At 44.2% G+C, this 20455-nt stretch overlaps 1 protein-coding gene across 2 annotated transcripts in view; it reads left to right on the top strand.

Moving 5' to 3' along the window:
* Positions 1 to 20455, top strand: part of Nrxn1 (neurexin 1) — a 1036478-nt gene that overhangs the window by 383830 nt on the left and 632193 nt on the right. For both annotated transcript variants that reach the window (XM_023703554.1, XM_023703553.1), the window contains 2 exons: positions 3912 to 4295; positions 10765 to 10968. In XM_023703554.1, the coding sequence (XP_023559322.1) occupies positions 3912 to 4295; positions 10765 to 10968 (588 nt within the window). The remainder of the gene's footprint in view (positions 1 to 3911; positions 4296 to 10764; positions 10969 to 20455) is intronic.

The following is a 20455-nucleotide window of genomic DNA, read 5'->3' on the forward strand; positions in this document are numbered from 1 at the left end:
GGGATTGAACCACAGTCCCTGTGCTTTCCTAAGCTTGTTGTAAGTAGGTGCTTTAGACCACTGAGCCATCTCTCCAGCCCCCTCATTGGTTTTAAAAAAGTAAAATAGCATAGCAGGTTGTTTTGTATTCTTAACTGTTGAAGCATAAAACACTAATTCAAATAAACTCCCAAATGTGAAAACTTCCACCAATTTTGACAGGTTAACACAACAATGTTTAAAGCATTAATTGACTACCAGAAACTTCAAATTATATTTATAATTGTCCTTATATATTTATAGGAACTATGTGGAAGGCGTAGAATGTGGGAGAGAATCCATAGAGTCATGTCAATATTTTTGATTCCTAGAAAACCAGGAAAAATCCAGTGATATTCCCAGACTTACATTGTCTCTTAAAAATTTATTTATTTCAGCCATTGGAAAATTCTCATTTTCTCTTGATATAGCTGTTGTGGCAACAACTCACTTGTCCTTATCAGAGAACAAGGCTTACATGTGCATTTGATGTGCTCTCTGAAATCCTGCTTTATAACTCAAGGTCATGAAACATACGCTCGGGAACCCTAGCGGTGAAATTTCACTGAGCTCGTGTGTATGTGTTCAACTGGTTTAAGCTAATTCTGATTCTGTGGTTGCTCCTGTGCTCAGGTGAACATATCATTTGATTCTTAAGCACAGTAAAGTTCTGAACGTGATCTATAACTCAAGTCTCTTATCAGAAATGTTGTAGTTTAGATATTTGTTTGCACATAAATAAGCTAAAATACAACTATCTCAGTTAGACTGAGTGATGAATTTTAATTATTCTTTTAAATAGTTTACACATTTTCAATATGTAAAAATAACTTTTCCAATTTAACCTGTGACCTGTTTACTTCTCTTTTGTAAGGACTCTCTAAAATATAGGTAAAATATAGAAAAACACTCTACTTACTTATTCAAACTTGGCTCCTTCCTTCTTCTGTGCCTGTTTGGGGTGTGTTCCTGCCATCCATTTGTGTGTCCTTTTAACTTTGAATCTGTGACTAAATTAAAATTCTAACTGCTCTTTGATTATCTTTGAATTGAAATTAGGATTATATCTTTCTCTGTCCTACTTTATTGCCTTTCCTTTGTATAAGAACTAAAAGTGTCTTCATAGACACAGTAGACAACAGTGGGAGAAACATAATTTATGACACCTTTTCCATCAGAGTTTTTTGAATGGTGGGTTACAACTCACGAGTTGGCTTGAAATTCACTTGATGGCCCAGCATTTAATTAAAAATATACTAATAGATAAACTGTTTTGGTCCCTTATGGCACTAGAATTAAATATTTTTCTGTTAAACTTTTGATTCAGTGAATGTGCATGGGGCTACAAGAAAACTATGATCTTATTCTGTTAATTATAAGAAAAAAAAAAGAAAGTTTTAAGGACCACAGTACTCTAGCCATGAACACATTCATAAAATATGTCTGAACTTTTCCCTAAAGTAGTTCGTGCAGAGCAGACATTAACACTCCATGAATAAAACCCTAGAGAACCAGTCGCTGGTCCTTGATGTCATGCTGCAGGAGGCCGATTCTCTCAGTCCTGTGACCGCAGCTGAGGGCTGGAGGGGGCAGAGGGAACCAAGTTTCGCTGTAGCCAGTGAAGCCTTTTGTCTCAGGAGCCCGCCCATTCGGTGTCAGGATGACTTTCTGAATAAGGAGAATCCACAGTAAAATACTGTTGTGCTGGCTTGCTTGCTTGCTTTTTTGCTTGCTTGCTTTCTTTCCCCTTTTTGAGCTGGATCAGGCTTATTTTATAAATAAAACAAAGCTGATTATGGGGGGGGTAAATACAGATTGTAAATATATTTCACTCTTATTGTTACCCTGCTAAATTCTGTGTCTCATGACAATACTTATGTATTGTAACAAATCCTCCAAGATGACACTGCTTCTTTGACATATTCTTGTAACAGTTGAAAAATAATAATGTCCCTCTCTCCTTTATCTTAAAAATGTAAGTCGCTATGTTCACTGCATATAATCCTTTGCAGTCCATGTAAATGCGGGTTGTGTTCTTTAATTCCACCTCGGGCTGCGGGTGTGACGCGGGTGAAGCTGCGCATGCGTGGAGCCCTGCTTGGAGCCGGGCACGCATGAGGCCCTGCTTAGCTCCCTGCACCGCAGAGCCAAAACCAAAGTACCTTTCCCTTTGTCCTCGGTGTTCATTCTTTCTCCTCATGCTTTAACTTACATTCGCTGCTGCAGAGGATAGGGACCATTTGTTAAGTCACTTCCCGGGTATTTTATACAGAGTTTTGAAAAACACAAGTCTTTAGAATGCATGTAATGATCGTCCTATTAGCCACCATTTTCTCAACATTGCATGAATTCCACATCTTCAAATGCTGTTCCTTAGATTTCTCTAAGTTGGGTTTCATGGGATCTGCAAGTTCCTCAGTGGGAATTTGCATCTAGACATTGCATGGGCCTGAGCGTGAGGCCTGGAGGCTTGGTCCCTTTCCTTTTCTGCCGCCTCCCAGAATCCTAATCATGCATCCCTTGTTCAAGGGCCAAAAATAGCAGTGCCTTTGCGGCTTTCTCTCCTGGGAGCTTTTTGCATTTCTTTCTCTGCAAGTCTAGAAAGACAAATGTTCTCTTAATGACTTGGCTGTTTCTGTCAGTGGCTTTCCTGTCCTTCACAGTCACAAAAACCAGTCCTGTGGGGCAGCAGTGCTGGGGACCACCCTGCCCTTGGGATTGGGACCCTGCTGTGCACAGGGCCCTGGAACTACAGCGCCCCCTTCCTGCGCTCTTCTCTGTGCCTGTCTCTGTCTAGTTTTCCTCAGTTCGGCTCCTCCCGTCTTGGCGCCAGTGCCAGCGCTCCAGCCCTGCATCAGACTTCGCTGGTTCTGTCTTCCGACTCTTCCTCCTTTGCATTATGATTTAGCTCTGAAAAATAAATGTGCCCTAACATAGTAGTGGACTCATGTGGTGTATATTTGCATCTATATAAAAGTTGTTCTGGGGATTGAATGTTGGTGGAATTTTTGCAATCTGATAGTGTATCCATGTTTATATTAGGGATGTGCTTTTTTGTTTTTTTTTTTCCCATGGATTCCACATTTTTGTGACTCTTTAATATTTCCACAGATGAATATTTGATCATTTCACTTAGGCCCTAGGTTCTCATGTTTCTAAATACATAGTGTTCATTCCCCCAAACATTTGAAGTAAAAACTAAGCCATATTGCTTTAGGTACAGGATTTTGCGAGAAGAAGTGAGCCACTGATGGCACGTGAAACTGGGTACAGTGGTCATTATAAGCAGACACTAGTTTATTTTATTTAACACATGGAACATATTTTCTGCCATAAGTTATATGATCATGACCATGTTATGGGTAAGAAATTGCAAATTACAGAGGTAACCAATATATTATGCATGCAGCTAAGAGTGCAGAAGTTAGCTTTTGACCTAAATGATCAAACTATTGTGTTCAGTCTAAACAAGTAAGTCAGTTAAAATGAGGACCACACAGTCTTTCTTTGGTTTACACGTACATACTAGCTTTGAAAGCATCACCAAGGGATGTCTAACTGTTCCAGAGAGTGACGTAGAATGCTATTTTTATGTAAGTATTTATTTAGTGGCTGAGCTTTTAGAAGCTGAGAAACACTGTTGGTTTCCTGTAATCTCTTTATTCTCATTTACAAAGTCCAAAGGAACCATTTAGATAGTGCCTGTTTTATGTTACCTGATTTCATACATTTCTTAATATAACTTGGAAGTGGCAGACACACAAGAATAGCAGGCACTGGCCCTCTCAGGGGCCTCTCAGGGGGCTGCCCCTGAGCAAACGAACCCGGGAATGGGGGCTGAGGAGAGCGAGCCCTGCGTGTTGAGCACCCTGTGTCCTCTGTCTTTGTACCAGGTACCATTTCCGTCAACACGCTGCGCACGCCCTACACTGCCCCTGGTGAGAGTGAGATTCTGGACCTGGATGACGAGCTGTACCTCGGAGGCCTGCCGGAGAACAAGGCCGGCCTTGTCTTCCCCACGGAAGTGTGGACTGCCCTGCTCAACTACGGCTACGTGGGCTGCATCCGGGACTTATTCATCGACGGCCAGAGCAAAGACATCCGGCAAATGGCCGAAGTGCAGAGCACCGCTGGGGTGAAACCCTCTTGCTCCAGGGAGACAGCAAAACCGTGCCTTAGCAACCCGTGCAAAAATAATGGCATGTGCAGGGATGGGTGGAACAGATATGTCTGTGATTGTTCTGGAACAGGCTACCTTGGCAGGTCCTGCGAGAGAGGTAAGTTTTCAAAAACACAGCAGCCAGTTATTGTGGATGAAAAATACATTAAGTGCTGACCTCAAATAACATGATGATTGAAACATGTTTCCTGCAGTAACATGGATGGCTGATCAGCCTTTAATGGTTTCGAAGGGTCTGGATCTGCGAAGACACAGGTCTTTAAATGTACTGCACAGCTAGGCATGTGTGTGTTCAGTCACGTCGTAGGTCAGCAGCAAAGCTGTGTAAAACTGCTCTCGCTTTGCCCACTTTTTATTTTTGGTTTTTTGCAGGTCAGGCTGGCCTTGATCTTACTTTGTAGCACAGGCTGGCCTGGAACTCATGATCCTCCTGCCTCAGCCTCCCAGGTGCTGGGATTCTAGGCATGTGCCACCACACACAGCTTTGCCCAACTTTTAACTTCAGGAAGAAGGACAGTTAAAAAAAGTCACAAATGAGCTGTACTTCTGACCCCAGTGGTAGTATTTATGGCTAACAGATAGCATTTGAGACACACTCAGCTGTAGCTGGCAGGTCCCCCGCACAGTTAGTAAGACCAACTCGCCTGCTTATTCTGCTTCGTCAGCTGTCCCACGGAGCAGCATTCCCACTGAAAAATAAGCTGGCTTTCAATCATCCACATGATAAATTATGTTATAAATTATTTCATAATTCAATCTTAATTTTAAAGGTACTGCCCGGCAGCTAGAAACTAACCAATCGCAGGTGAGCCCTTAACTTATCTGACCGCAAGTCGTAGCTATCTCGCTTGCCTTCCTGAGCAGGTTCTCCTGCTCCTGCTCTACGAGGTGGAGACGCTAAGTTTTTTCACTCTTTCCTTGGAAGGACAGGAATAAGGGGAAAGGAAGTGTGGCAGCTGTCACCAGCTGATCTGCAGAGCAGGCTGGCGGAAGAAATAGCAGAACAAATGGCGCCCAGCCCGTCCTGCCATCGACCCAGTCCTTCAGATAAATGCTCTCGTCACTGCCCATTGTCATGTATCTTCTGCAATGGAGCTGAAAATCGAAATGAAGAAGTATTGATGAGCTGCTCCATTGTCCTCTCCCAGGGCAAATGGCACTGCTCTATTAGGTATTTGATCTAGAAGCACCTCACCTCTTATTGTTAAGCTGCTCATTTAGTTAGCTGCTGTCCTTCATTCTTGAAATAGTTTCATTGATTGAACCTAAAACTCCCAAGAGACAAGGCACTGTTTTGTAGAACCCAAAATTGAAGTGTGGTTTTTATTTTTATGTTAAAAGTGGGGTGCATCATCATATCAATTATATTTCTAAATTGAATACCTATAAACAGTTACTAGTAAATTAATAGCAAACAATAGATTAATTTCCTACCACAATGCTGCCGTTCTTTAGTGTCACATAAAGGCTAATATAGCAGGTCACTAGGTGAGAGAATAGCTTATCACATAAATACATTCATTCTTCTTACAATAGAGTGCAATTGGTGAGTTGTCGTCAGAACTCAGCTCTTCCTGTGAGCTGGATTACATTCCTTACAAATGTGCTCTTCTGCATTACCTTTCCAGTTTTGGTTTGTCTAGTTGGCTTTTGAAAATTTGCCAAAAGAGGAAAATGTGACAGCGTTGGCCAGGGACAGTACAGTTAGGCATAATAGGAAATCAGTGTACCTGCATGATTTGAAGTTCTGTTTTAATTTTCACTGCTCAGAAAGCCGCAGGTCTGAAGCCCCCTCCTGAAGCACAGCTGGAAAAGTGTGACTCAGTGGTCACATGAGTGATGAAAGCCTTCAGTTTCCTACACACAGTGTACCACCCTGTGGCTATATCCGGCTACTACATATGGCAAAAATACAGGTAGCAGCTGTCGAGTCTTTGGAGCCAGAATGAGAGAGGAGCAGTGGTGTGAACGCCAGGCACCGGCTGCAGTTGCCACCACCACTAGGAGTGTGTGCTGCAGCGGCTTTTAGCACACGGTCAGCTTGACATTTCCGTGGATTTCTTTGTCTCCAGGTTGGACATTTATGGGGTAAAATGGTCATTTGACAGGGTTCTTTCTGGAGACCATAGCCGCATACAGCGCGGAGTGTTTCTTCGAACTGTCTCACATCGTGGTACCACCCGAGAGCGAGGAAAATGTGGGTCGGTTGTCACGATGAGAAGCCCCGCATTTGGGTTCTGCCCCGTGTGCAGCGCTTCCCTAGTTTGGCAAACCCGGGATCACACTTAAACCCCCGAGTCCCAGTTTAAGGGAGAGAACCGCCCTGTATTTCCTGTCTGGAGGTCATCACAGGAGGCTGCTGACTCATGGGATCCAATGAACACTCCTGAAATTAAAAAAAGTTTTTTAAAAATTAAAAGCCAGCACTCCTAAAGTTTCTATTCTGTAATTATTGAATAATAGCTGATGATTTATGGTGATAATTATTCACCCTAATTTAAAAGTATGCTGATGTCAGACACTACAACTGAGAGAAGTTTGCTGCCACCCTAGGAAATTTTCATTCCACATCAGGGAAGCCAAAGGTTTATAAGAAACAACAAAACATTTCTTCACTAAGTCAAATAGCATTTTGTTCTATGTGTACTGACCCTATAAGAAAGAATAATTTGTATAATAGAAACTATACTCAGAAATATGTAAAATAAGAGTTTTAGTATGAGCAGAGGTCTGCTTTCTATTCATTTGTCAAACTCTTAACAGATGGAGGGACAGATGCCAGAGCAATGGAACTTGGCTTCCTGTCTGACTTTCATCGTTGATCGCAACGTGTGACTGCCTCTTGGCAAAGCCAGGACAGGTGTACACTGCAGACTGCAACGAGGGAGAATGCAGAAAAGCAGATTTGTCAGGCATCATGACAGGGAGAAGGAGATGCAGAAGACAAAGTTAAAACCGTTCTTCTCTCCCGCTAGGAAGTATTGCACTAAAATAGGCCTTTGTAGAACACTTTTTATATTCTAAATGGTAAAATAATTTTACTGCTGCTAAAATACACTGCCAAGTAGCAAAACCTTCAGATGTCAGAGTGTTGTGTAAGGTCTAGTTGTCAGCTCAAGACTAGGACTTTGTGCACTTTGCATTTCTTTTCTACTTAAATGTGAACTCTAATTATGCAAAATCACTTAGACTTTCAGTTCTTGTTCATCAACAAGTTATTTTTTTTCATTTTTTTTTCTTTTTTTTTGAAGGGTCTACAGAGTGTTCAGAGTGTCAGTACTAGATTGGACTGGACTCCTAGTGATCTGCCCCTTTACAGCCTCCCAAGAGCTGGGATTACAGGCGGGTGCCACCACGCCCAGGCTCAGTCACAGTCTCAGCACTGCCCAGGCGGGGCCGGCACCGCAGGCCCTGGGATCGAAACCGGCCCTCGCACCTGCTTGCCTGTGCTGGAATCCCCTGAGCTATTTGGCCAGCCCTAACACATTATTTTCACATTGAGAATTGTTTAAAGTGGAGCATTTGAGTTGTGTCACTTTACCGTGTTATGCTATTCATGCAGCATTTTGGACAAAGTTAGTATCAGTAATCTTAGTTACTTTTCTTCTCTGGACTGTATTTCATAATATATTTATGATTGATTGTCAGGCAGCTGTAATTTGTAAATGGCATACACCTACTTAGTTTTCAAATTAAACCACATTACAGAAGGGCAAGAGTCTTAAAAATATGACTGTTGGACAACAGAAGAGTTGTTCAGATTAATAACTAGGAGGAAACTAGCAAGGTTTTTGATAGCAGAGTAACTGAACAGTTGGTAATGGCTTCTTAAACTTTATTTTATTTATTTATTTATTTATTTATCTTTTTAAATTTTATTTATTTGTGTGTGTGTGGCCAGCTCAGCCCAGCAGGGGGCGGGCTGGCTGGCTTGTGGTGCTGGGGATTGAACCGTGGTCCCTGTGCTTTGCTGAACTTGTTGTAAGTAGGTGCTTTAGACCACTGAGCCATCTCACCAGCCCCTTCTTAAACTTTAAACTGTGGTATTTGTTACTTTAAGATTAAGTATAGGAAAACAAAAGCCAAGATCAAATTTCACTTAAGGTTGTACCAAAATGTTTTTGAAAGCACTTACTACCGTTTTGCCGCCATGCTCATTTACTGGGCCGCTGCTGTCGCCTCTCTCGCAGGGACCTCTTTCCTTTCTGGTTGCTGCTCCGGGTGCCGGGGAAGCTTCGCACCTGCTTTAGGCCTCTCTTCTAGTTGCAGAAGCCGGTGACACGGCACAGACTCCCTTTTTTCTAAGACCACACTTTAGTTTTTAGTGGTGGCTTAGGTACCTCTGTAGACTGCCGGTGCAGCCCAAGTATCTCTGTAAAAGTAGGCTGCAACATGAATTTTGGTCACACATATTAATGGAATTAGCTATCTTTTCCAGTAGATAAACTTAACTTCTTTGGTTGGCATGTATGTAAGCTTTATTTCTACCTTAGAGCAGCTCCTTGATCCACATTAGCATCTTGCGTGGTCGTTAGTGCAGGGAATTCCTGCGGGCTTCAGCGGCGTGTCTGGCTGCCCAGGACTGATAGCAGGACTGACAGCACCGGCTACCCGGCCAGAAGAGGCTCTGGGAAGCTGCTCTCTGGCTCCAGGGCAGTGCCTCTGGAAGGGGGACAGATGCAGACTGCAGCACACAAAGAATCAGAAATGGTGACTCAAAAAATGAGCTGTGTGAGGCTGACTAGATAGCTCAGCAGGTTAAAGCCCTGTTCCCGGCACGCTGAGACTGCAACAGACTGGGCGTGGCGGCGCGCACCTGTAATCCAGCTCTTGGGAGACTGAAAACAGGAGACTCACCACGAGTCTGATCGATGTAGTGAGACCCTGTAGACCCTGTGCCAAATACGTTAAAAGAAAATACAGAAAAGAAGTGCTTAATAGATTAGCATGGCCATCATGGGGAGCAGGCTCTCTGGAGCAGCGTTTGACAAGCGCCTCGAAGGCAGAAAGAGCCAAGCAACCCAAGAGCTCTCGGGTGAGGCCCTTCCAGGTGGGCTGCAGGCGCTTTCCTGAGAGTGTGGCGGTGCAGTGGGGCTTGCCAGGCAAGGGGCGATGCTGGCTGTGGAGGCCAGAGAAAGGCGAGGCTGGGCCATACCGAGCTGCGAAGGCCAGCGCCGGGAGGGCAGGTTCTGCTCTAACTGCAGACCCACAGCTCCCTGATGCAGTGCGCCTTCAATGCCGAGGACAGTTGTGTCAGTGGAGCGAGTGTTGTGCCGCATAAATAGCCAACACAGTACAGCCTCCCTCATTTTAATTCAAGGTAGGGCTTTTCCTACTGAACAGCACTGAGTTAGCAGAATCAGTAAAAGTGCAAAAAATATTTGTTTCACAGGACGGCAGCGCCCACTGGTGCTTAACTCTGCGGAGTGCTTTCCTGAAAGTACTTCCTAAAAGCAGTTTGTATGCATGACTTTATGTGTTTAACATAATATGAGGTGACTCTCCTAATCTGCCATAGTTTAGGACACTCCTGCCCTAGTTTAGTGACACTGCCGTACACGTCCTCCATCCCACCCTGTCTTTATCCACCATAGCCAAGGTGTGCAACCGGTTGCCACTGTCACAACAGCTCGGTATTTTCATGACACCAGGGCTGTGCTTGTAGATAATGTTTTCAGTTACTCCTTACCTCTAAATGAACCGCAACATAAAGGCACAGCTCACGCTTTAGGGAGCTTGTTCTCTTGTTGGGTGACACGGTCAGCTTCTTTTTTGGAACGTCACCTTTTCCATTGTGTTCAGAGTGGTATGAATCATGCCAGCATTTCATCATTATCGTTGCTTTTAAACATAGAGAGTGTGAAAACATTGCCCAGCAGTTCCCGTTGGCCCCGCGCGCGGTCTTGCGTGTGGGGCTGGCTTTGGGCGCCTTCTGCCCTGCCCTCTCCTTCCTCAATTCAGAGCCAGTGCGAGGCTGACTCGTTCCACAGTGTTCACCGGCGACCTCGTGGTCCACACACACTGCTTACCTTGCTGCTAGTTCCAAGCAGGTTTGCACCCGTGATCACCTGTTAATTCTAGCCACCCTGCAGGGAGGTTGATGTGGAAGGATCATGCTTCTGAGCCCAGCTTGAGTAAAATAGCAGCTTAGTGAATTGCTCTTTTAAAAAACAAAAAAAAATTAGAAAGAGCTCAGGGAAAATTCCCTGTGTTCAATTCCCACAGAAGGGTTGGGGAGAAGGGGGAGGGACAGGAGGGGGAGGGGGAGGGGGAGGGGAAAAACATGGTGCCCGCTATTGAGCAGGGAAATTACATGTAATACACTTCCAATCAAACATAGTTAATGCTGTAGATTAAAGGATATGGGGACAGAGGGGCGATGCTACCCCTACTTCATACTTTACCAATGGACTTACCCTGTGACCTCTCTTTCCTTGTGAAGGATCTTGTTTTTAAGCAGAGGAGCTGATTGTATTGTGTTGTGCCTGGCAGCCTTTAATGGGTTACCCCTTTCCAAGCACAGCACTAGTAAACAAGAACTTCACCCGTCCGTTTCCCATCTGCAGAGGCGACGGTTCTGAGCTACGACGGGAGCATGTTCATGAAAATCCAGCTCCCCGTGGTGATGCACACGGAGGCCGAGGACGCCTCCCTGCGGTTCCGGTCCCAGCGCGCCTACGGCATTCTGATGGCCACCACGTCCAGGGATTCTGCGGACACCCTCCGGCTGGAGCTGGACGCGGGCCGCGTGAAGCTGACGGTCAACCTAGGTAACCACCTGCCCTCCCGTTCAGCTGCCACTCACTTCTGTTCAGTTTGCTTGCGAACATTTACCAGACAGCCTGTTTGTCATGAGAAGTTAAAACACCTAATGTTCTTATTTTCATCCTTTAAATTAATTTAGACTCGGGCGGGGCATCTTTCAGTTTTTGTTTATATTTAACATCACTTAATGTTTTGTGACTTCGACCACTGAAGGTTATTAAAAGTGAAGCCATTGCTACCAGTGAGACGAAAATGTAAATAATGAGGATCCAACTTGCGTCAAACTGAACGACCTGTTGTATTTTCTCATTTTCTATCAGTTATAGGTGATGCTCTTGCAGATAAATGAAAGTCTGCCAAATTTTATTTAGATGATACACACACAAAATTGCAAATTTCAAGGATGCTATCTCTTTTAGCAGTTGATTTTACTCTCTCCTGGGCTTCTCTTTTGAATAGCCACCTTTGTGGTCCTCCATGCTTTCTGTTTTGAAGTTCTGTGTGGTGATATTTTGCTATCAAGCAACGATCCACAACCCTTCAATGCCCAAAGTCTGCGGCCCTGAGCAAGCAGCCATGAGAACACCAGGGGCACAGTGTCTTCTACAGAAAGATAATGCTTTCCTGCTTGTGTGTAGTACTAGGAGGAGGCCGTTGCTACAGTAAAACCTCACCGACCTGCATGAACCTAGGGGAACATCAGTCGGAGTACAGAATACATCTGAACGATAGATTGTAAAACAATAAGCAGCTCTGTTTTTCCGTTACATTCAAAAACACAAACTCCCAGCTGGAACACTCTCGGAAGGAAGGAAGGAAGGAAAGAAGGAAGGAAGGAAGGAAGGAAGGAAGGAAGGGGCTCACTAGGTTATTTGGAGCTCTGGATAAGAACCCCCATTATCACCTGGGGCCGTGCAAGTTGGCGCCTTCAATTTCCAGTGAAGTACTTGAAATCAGTTTGTGTGAACTTGGCATTTCAAAACCTTGTTGTTGTTCTGAAAGAAAATTTCTTGGGAGATCTCTGTTCCCACCAAATGGAGCTTTAATGTTCTGCCCAATAAGTTCCAATACGACAGTTCAGCCCAAATGAAAGAAGCACAAGTGAATGAGGTTTTACTGTATTATGTGCAAGTTTTAAACACACGTACAGACGAATACACAATGGAGGAAAGGTCAAATCTGCGTCTGCGTAGATCTAGGAAAGACTCGGAGAATGTGGCGGCCCTACCTAGATTTCCAAGTTGTATGCGCAGAATGGTAACTCACAGAGCAGAACTTACCCCTTGGAATGTTACTGCATGCAATTGCATTCAATTAAACACTAGCAAAATTTCATTAAATGATAAATGACTTGAAAATTCTGTAACACAGCACTCATTTCCTGTTCTGTTAGATTTCCCCCTACTGGCGACGACAGGTTACTACAAACCCGTCCTGAAGGCCTAATCACAGCAGAGGCTACCTGCCGCTCAAAGTGGGAAACACTCCTGGGAATTTTTCATCAGCAAAGCATTCTGTAGAGAGAGCTGTGTCGCTGCTGGTCCTTGGCTGCTTGCAACCACTTTTCTGATGCGGTTGACGACACATGACAAACTCAGCTACATGGAAACAGAATCTAGGTTGATATTTTTCATGTTCCCCAAAGGCATTCAAACCAAAGCCAAAAAGTGCACGTGTCTCCACATATATGAAAAACACATGCACAGCACACTCCACACAGTTCTGCCAAGTTAGCCAGCGCAGTGTTTGTTATCCACACCAGACATTCTGATCCTACAGTATCTGTCTTTGCATGAAACAAATATAGGAAAAGGAAAGCCAATGGCAATGTTCACAACACTTACTGCATAGAGATACCATGGGTAGCAGACGGGAGGCTGCGTGCTCCGAGGGTGACTCTGTAGAATGCACACGGGGGGTTCTTTTCTCCTACAATTAATACAAGACATGGAATCCAGCCAACAGCTGGCTGTTACTACATTGTGCCCCAGAAAACGAAAGTTTTTAAAAACCAGACGAACAAACAAAGAAAAGCATTAGCATGAGGTGAGAATACTTTCGACTCACTCTCCATGTGACCATTGCAAATTCTGAAGGATTCCGTTGGCCTTTGTGGGATCTTAGCTTTCCGAGGTCCAAGATGCCTGCGCCTAGCTGAGCTTGCACCGCACCCCATTGTGACGGAGCACTTTTTAATTTTGTTAAAAATGATGACATGTTCTTTCACAGATGGGGAGAGAGGTGCAACCAGCCTAAGTCAAGCATCTTTGACAGTTAACTACTCTTTGTTCACTTAGATTTGTCACCATGTAGCTTTGTTTGAATTGGCCATTTTTTTGAAACATTCTATTATTGTCTCCAATGGTGTAGTTTTATAACAATAAATCTGGGTTTTAGAAGTATGTAAAGAATAATGACATGGAGTGGCCATATTTGCATGTGTCTGTCCCCGGAAGGGTGGACTGTGATTTTATTGGATGTCTGCAGCTGTTACCTTGAAGGATAAATTTTCATTTCTCATCTATTCTTCCCCATCTAGATTGTATCAGGATTAACTGTAATTCCAGTAAGTGCCTATTCAAAATTTTTAAAATGTTATTGCTCCATTACAATGTAAACTAGTCAAGACAGAGAAAGAGAGCAGAGAAATGTGTTTAGCAGAGTCATGATCTCATTTTTGAAGTGTACCAGTCCATCATCTGGGGTGTAAAAATTCATTCTGAAATCCGTGCACCTGAAGACGCTCCCACGGCAGCCCGTTTCTCCGTGGAAGAGAGGCAGAAAGCAGAAGGTACGAGTGCCTGTGTGGCCTGCAGACGCTTCCCGTGGCCGTCGCGTTCTGCCCGATCGTGGCCTCTCACACTTGGATCAAAACCAAATCAGAGAAAGGACTCTGGGTCTCATTTCCCTGCTTTGATCTCTTAACTCAAATATAGATAACAAATATTTAACCTTTCTCATTTAAGAATCGCTATCAGAGCTTTCTAAATTCAGTAAGAGTTCTACCCAGCAAATTATATTTCTACTTTATAGGTCCCCAGAAAGTTATCGCTCTAAAGTGTTAGTCCCTGATCATGGAGACTGCTGGCATGATGAATTTTTACATCCTAATCATATATTTGAACAGATAACCAAACCCTTCAGATCTGCGCTGTGCATGCCGACCGATGCGTGCGAAAGATGCATGGACTGCGTGCGTGTGGGCCCGGGCTGAGGTCCGGACGGCTAGGAGGACTGTGGTTTTATTTTGAGTTGTATTTCCTACAAGGCAAGTTCATTTCATGTCTTTACCTCAATGTTTAGGTTTTTCTTTTCCAGGTTTTGCTGGCCACATAAAGGAATCTCCTCCAATGATCACACAGTCATTAGCTAATCAATAAAATCATTCTAATATGCTTCTGAATTACAATATTAATATAATACCATCCTATGTGCTTGGAAGAATTCTCAGTGTAAGTGGATGGAGCTTTTTTTCCTTTGCTATGTGCTGTGCTTCGAAATGGCAATAATTCATTCTTTGAGTGACATCATGGTGGTCCAGCAACTGCAAAAGAAGGGGCTGGGGATGCAGCTCGGTGGCACAGTGCCTTCCTGGCAAGTGCAGGTTCTTGAGTTCAATTCCTGGTGCCAGGAAAAAAAAAAAAAAAAAGAAAGAGCATGTTTTCTGATAAAGTACACATCATCCTGTTTCTAATCCTAGAGCTCATATTTGTATTCATGTATTTTAGTATCTTTAAAGTCGCGTATAAGTGAGTCTCTCCAATCATAGCTGTGAAAAGATGACTGAACCACAGTGCTCAATATTTAATTATACACTGCAGCATGCCTGAGATTAAAAAGGACCTCAAACAGTAAGAAGTAAGAACTTGAAGCTCCTGAAATTGGGCTCTTTGGGTATTGCTCACCTCCTGTCCAGTCCTCTGCATCCTGTCCCTCTTGAAGGGAGCTCACGCTGTACAGGCTAAGCGGTGGCCTGCGCTGGGCCATGGCACTGGCAATGTGGCGACTCACAGGTCATCTCCCCCAAAGCCAGACCGAGGCCTGGCCCAGCGGTATGCTGTCCTGGTGTCCCCTGAATCTCAGACAGTTCTCATGGGGAGAACATTTACTTCCTATAACTTTCCCCTATGTATATTTGTCTTTATATCAAGCAAACAATACATCCTAGAGCTTTGTATTAAACGGTATCCACCTAAATTCTAACAATAAGTTGAATTAACCAACTCACCTGTGAGTCTCTGATCTTCAGCCATACCTCTGAATTTTTAAAACACATGTTTTTGGTAAAAGGACACTTGTTAGACTTAGGCATGCACTCAGCGAAGGTCCTGAGTGAGACTCTGGCCTTAAGGGTAGGGGTTCTTTTTTCCTCTTATGGAAATTTCACAGAAAGATAACTTTGAAGAGAAAACTTCTCCCTGGTTAGTGACCTTTCACCTCTCCAAAGAGTATTTTGTACATTCGAATGACTTGAAGCGGGTACGTGGCCGCGAGCTTTTGGTGCCCTCCTCGGGCAGAACTGCAGAGGGCGGATGGGGCTGCGCAGATCACCCTTCCACTTCCTTCTGGATTTCTTCCGTTTGGGCACTGGGGGGTAGAATGTGAAAATGTAGTGATGAAAAAAATGTGGGAATCTCAGGTTATATTTTAAAAGTACTTCACTTAGAAAAGGGAGGGACTGGCTATCAAGTAACATAGCCCTAACTCGCAGGGATTTGCTGAGGAGAGATTTCCAGGCGGACTTCACTTGCTGCATAGTAAAATTAAGAATATCTGTATCTCAGTCTGCCTCGTAATTTAATGATAGGCTGATAGATTACATGTGTTCAGGTTTACAGCTTTGTCTGAAATGAGATTAATGTCCTTTTATTAATCCATCGCCATTTAACTCTACTGTCTCAAAATTGTACTGTAGGTATCAACAGTGTTTTATAAGATGAATAGGAAATACTTAAATGGATATTTTCTAAGGCCAGTATCAAGGGAAGTGTGTAAGTCATGACATAAATGATTACCTTACATTGCTAATTAGTATTGAACTAATTATTTGAACGGAAACCGTCAACGTCCCTGCACTCACTTAGACTCACTCTGCTGATCTCTGTGTCGCCCTCTGCTTTCCCGCCCGCCCCTAGAGGTCTCCCACACCTCTGCTCCGGATGGGGAGGACATAGAAATAGCAGCACCTTCGAAACTGGAGTCTGGTGGGGAGGGAGACGGCTGGCTGGGTGCAGGACCCTAGCAAGTGACAGGCCCAGTCCCTCCCCAGCCACTCCGAGTCAGCGGTCAGAGGCGGCACTTGCGTCCGCATGGCCCATCCACGGCTTGGCCTTTGTGGCTTTCTGAGAAAGGGCGGAGTTAAGTTCAGTGAGCTGTCTCTCTGAGATCGCCTCTTTCTGCCATTTCGCCCCAGCAGAAAGGCTGCCAGGAATTTTTAACTGAAAAAAAAAAAAAAGAGCCTCTTTCCATTTAGATAGAAGACGATTATTTTTGTGCGTGGACGTGATACTTTGAAAGGAGCCATCTCTATGAACAGTGACCATGTCGGTGTCAAAATGAATGCTGTGATCTCCGGGACTGCAAGCAGAGTGTGCGTCGGTCCGCACAGCCCAGTCCGTCTTGGTTCACTGGCACACATTAACATAGCAGTGCTAAAATGCATGCTTTTGGCTGCAGCTGGGAATTACATTTAGAGCACTGTTTGAAAATTCATGGACAGAACAGGGAGCATAGGGACATGCTTTATCCTCTGTTCAGAGTGGAGGTAGAGGCGGCAGATTAGGATCTGATTCCGGTCTCCTCCAACACCGAGAATAGGAAACAATCATGATTCAGGACGTTTATATTGAAGTTGCTAAAAGAGACATTATCTTTTATTGTTGATAAATTCTTCCCTGAACAGTGAAGGATGTTTAATAAAGTAGAGGACAGGGAGTATAGAGTTACATTCTTTTATCATAAAGAAGAAAGATTGTTTGAATTAATATAAAATTATAAATGCCATTACGAAAACCTGCACCAACACAAAATGCTAGCTAGTTGTGACGTGAACGCTGGTCAGGCTCAACAAAGAGCTACTTCTGCTGAGACGTTTGCATAGAAAGGTGCGTGACAGTCGCTTGCCCCTGACCAGGTATTAAATGATTCATTTAATCAGTGTTAAAAAAAAAAAAAACTATAAAGACTGAAAAATAAATTGTCTGTTCCTTGTGACGTTTTCTGAGCATCGCCAGAGCGGATTCTGTGTAGGCCCTGGTCACATTCCGCATTCATTTCGTTTGGCGAACTACATAGCTTAGTACCTCAGAGACCCAAAGGTAGCAGCGAGGGCCAGTTTAGAGCTGATGCTCCACAGTGCCAAGCAGTACATCCAAGCTAACTAGGCTGGCTGCTTCTAATTTTTTTCTGAAAATGTGGTCATTGCAATAATACATTACTTAATTAAATAGTTCCAGGATTTTCTCTCCTCTGGCAGCCTCAAAAATTTTTAGTGTTGTAGTCTTTAAAGGTTTAAATAATTCAGAATTTGAAGACCAAACTTATTATTACTAACGAGAGGTGAGTTGTGATGATCATTTAATTAATTGCTTTAATTACATAGCAGACTCAGGAAGGCTTGTATATCTTTTGTTTTTATTTTCAGTACCTTTTGTTTTCTCTCCCAACTAGTGAAATAATTGCAGAATGCGCTCCTTGTCCACAGGAAGACGTAGGGCCACTTCTCCATCCATATAAAATGAATTTTAATAAACTCACGCCCGAGAGGCCCCATCTTGCCTGTCTGCATCATTTGACTTCCTGTGTGCCTTGTGTGTGGCCCTGCTTCCCCGCCCCCCCTCCTGCCTTTGCTGTCCTCACATTCGAGTTTGCAAAGTTCTGTTCTCTAGTGCTCTCTCCCTTACTTTCTTGCAAGAATCAAAGATCTCCGGGTTTAAAACATTTATCTTAGCAGAACTTGCAACTGCTTTGGCTTCTGTCTGAAAGTGGCTTAGGACACAAAAACAACACAATTCCAGACAATAGTAATGGAGAGAAACTGTCACAGCTGAATTGGGTTTCTCCTTGGCACCTCAGTGCTCAAGGCCTGGGGACAAAGGCGCTCGGAGGGCGAGCACCACACTGCCCTTCTTACCTAGAGAGAGAAGAGGCACCGAGCAGTGTGTTATTGGAAAGTACGCTTTGATGGGTGTCTGGGATGGATAATGAGATTTCAGTATTACCATTTTATTACCAGAATGAAAAGATCAACTGGATATTAGTTATCACCAATTTTCCTATGTAGATAAAAATAGAAAGCAATAAGAGAATCCAAAATGTCAACCAGTGGCACGTAAGCCGTGTTAGATTGCCGATCGGCTGCTGCTTGCCAGGGTCTTAAATAGAGAAGAGATTTCTGGGGCTGGTGCTTGCTAGCTCGGGGCGCCTGCCCTGTCCTGAGCAGGCCTGCGGGGCCCGAGGCCCGGGGCTGAAGTGGTGATCCCGTCCTTCGCCCTGAGCCTCAGTCATTCCATTTGTCCCCACTGCTCGGTGACTTGCTGTCCCATTGGCCAGGACAGGGACAGCTCAGAGAAAGAAGGAATATGAACATATGAAATAAGCAAGCAGGAGATCTGTGTATTTTTGTTATTGATTTTAGTTCAGTGTATATATGAAGGGAAACGTAGCTTTATAATATATTAACCAGCAGCACTTAAGAGATAATAGTTCTCTGACAGGCAGCAAGGAGCCAAAAGAGGCACAGGGAATTGGACATACCAAGGAATCCTTAGAGAAAAGCAAAATTCGGGATGACATTTGAGGGACATTTGAATTAGTCACATCTAAAGATATGGAAATTATGCATCAGGATACAGTTTTTCTTGCATATTTGGATGGCTACATAGAGCAACAAAATAATACTGTGGAGAACTGAAAGGTAGATGCTTCCGGCCCGCGTTGCTGGATCTAGCCACCGTTCACACGCAAATGTGAAGTGTCACAGCGCTCCAGAAGATGACGCTTTGTGCAGGCTAGGACTTCACGATGGACCAAGGGTCAGTCATTTCTTCACTAAGGCATTTTGTTGTTAACGTAAAATACTACGCTGAAAGTAGTACAGAAGTCCGGATTAAATACAATCGTCAAAGTGTCTTCCGTTGAGTAATGAAGGACCAGAAACCAAGAGAGCCAACATGAACCCAGAGCCCTCTCACTTACCTCAAAGCACCCACCCTGCATTGAAACCCCAAAACTGAGGTCTAGCTTGAAAAACCAGCTATGTTCTGGTGCTCAGGTTCTTGGGCCGACAGAGAGGGCCCTGCCTGCTGCTGTGGGCCTGCTGCCATGTGTCTGCCACTGCTGGCCCAGGTAGAAATGGCCAGAACCTCCTCAGGAGGAGCGGGCCGAGCGTGACACTTTATTGGTAGTCTGTGAGGCAGAAGCTTTCTTTCCTGTGCCAGATGTCCAAGGCCATAGCATGTTGGCCAGGTGTTTTCTTTGCTGGTGAAAGGAAATGCACTGTTTGTGCTCTTCTTTCCGTCTCCCCACCTGCCTCTTGCTGTGAGGAGGTGACATTTTAACCTAGTATCACGTATTAAGACAATCAATGCTTAAAATGGAATTAGGCATGATTACTTCCTGACATGGATACACTTTTTTTGCACTTAGCCTGTCTTATTGTGAACTGTGCGATTAGAACTTAATTAGTGTAAAAGAAAGCAAAGCTTTCCTCGTACTTCAAGTGTTCTGTCCTTTTACTTCTGCACCTCTGAGGACGCAACTGCACAGAGGATTGACTGGACAGCTTCGGAAAGACTGAGCAGAGCCCCAGCACTCGCATTTAGAAAAGCCGCTGCTCTCTGGGACGGCGGGAGCACTCAGCCCCGACCCCAGCCTCTGCAGAGCCCTCATCCTACGCGTGCTGTGAGAGCAGAGTGAAGCACTGCTACGATTTCAGCATTTCTCATTTGACCAAAGAGTCACTGTTCTAACACGGTGGTTTGTCACCTATCAGAGCATGTGGAACCAAAGGCCGTGGTCGTAGATTTCCATCCCCATATTGTCCTGAAGCAAGAAGTGGCATCCCACTGCTTCCTAGAGGGGATGCGGAATGCAAGGAGCAATGGGTTTCCCCCTTGGAATGCACAGAAGACCTGGTAAATGTGCACAGTCCAGTTTGACGTCTCACTTTTGAAGAAGTTTGATCAATTTTAAAAAATATTTTATGTATTGATTTATTTGGTACAGGGTCTTACTACACAGCCCAGACTCATAGTGATCCTCCTGTCTCAGCCTCCAGCACTGGGATTACAGGTGTGCCCCACTGCACCCAGAGTTCTAGGGCTGACTCAGCTTGTGGTACCTGGGATCGAACCCGGGCCATTGTGCTTGCCAGGCAGGTGTTTAGACTGCTAACCTATCTCCCCAGCCCCTGATCAATGATTTTTAAAAGCTTTAAATTTAGTAAGGTTTTGCTACTTGATTATTTAGAAACATATATATATATATATATAT

This window comes from Octodon degus, unplaced genomic scaffold, assembly GCF_000260255.1.
Source record: "Octodon degus isolate 3935 unplaced genomic scaffold, OctDeg1.0 scaffold00174, whole genome shotgun sequence".
Taxonomy (NCBI): domain Eukaryota; kingdom Metazoa; phylum Chordata; class Mammalia; order Rodentia; family Octodontidae; genus Octodon; species Octodon degus.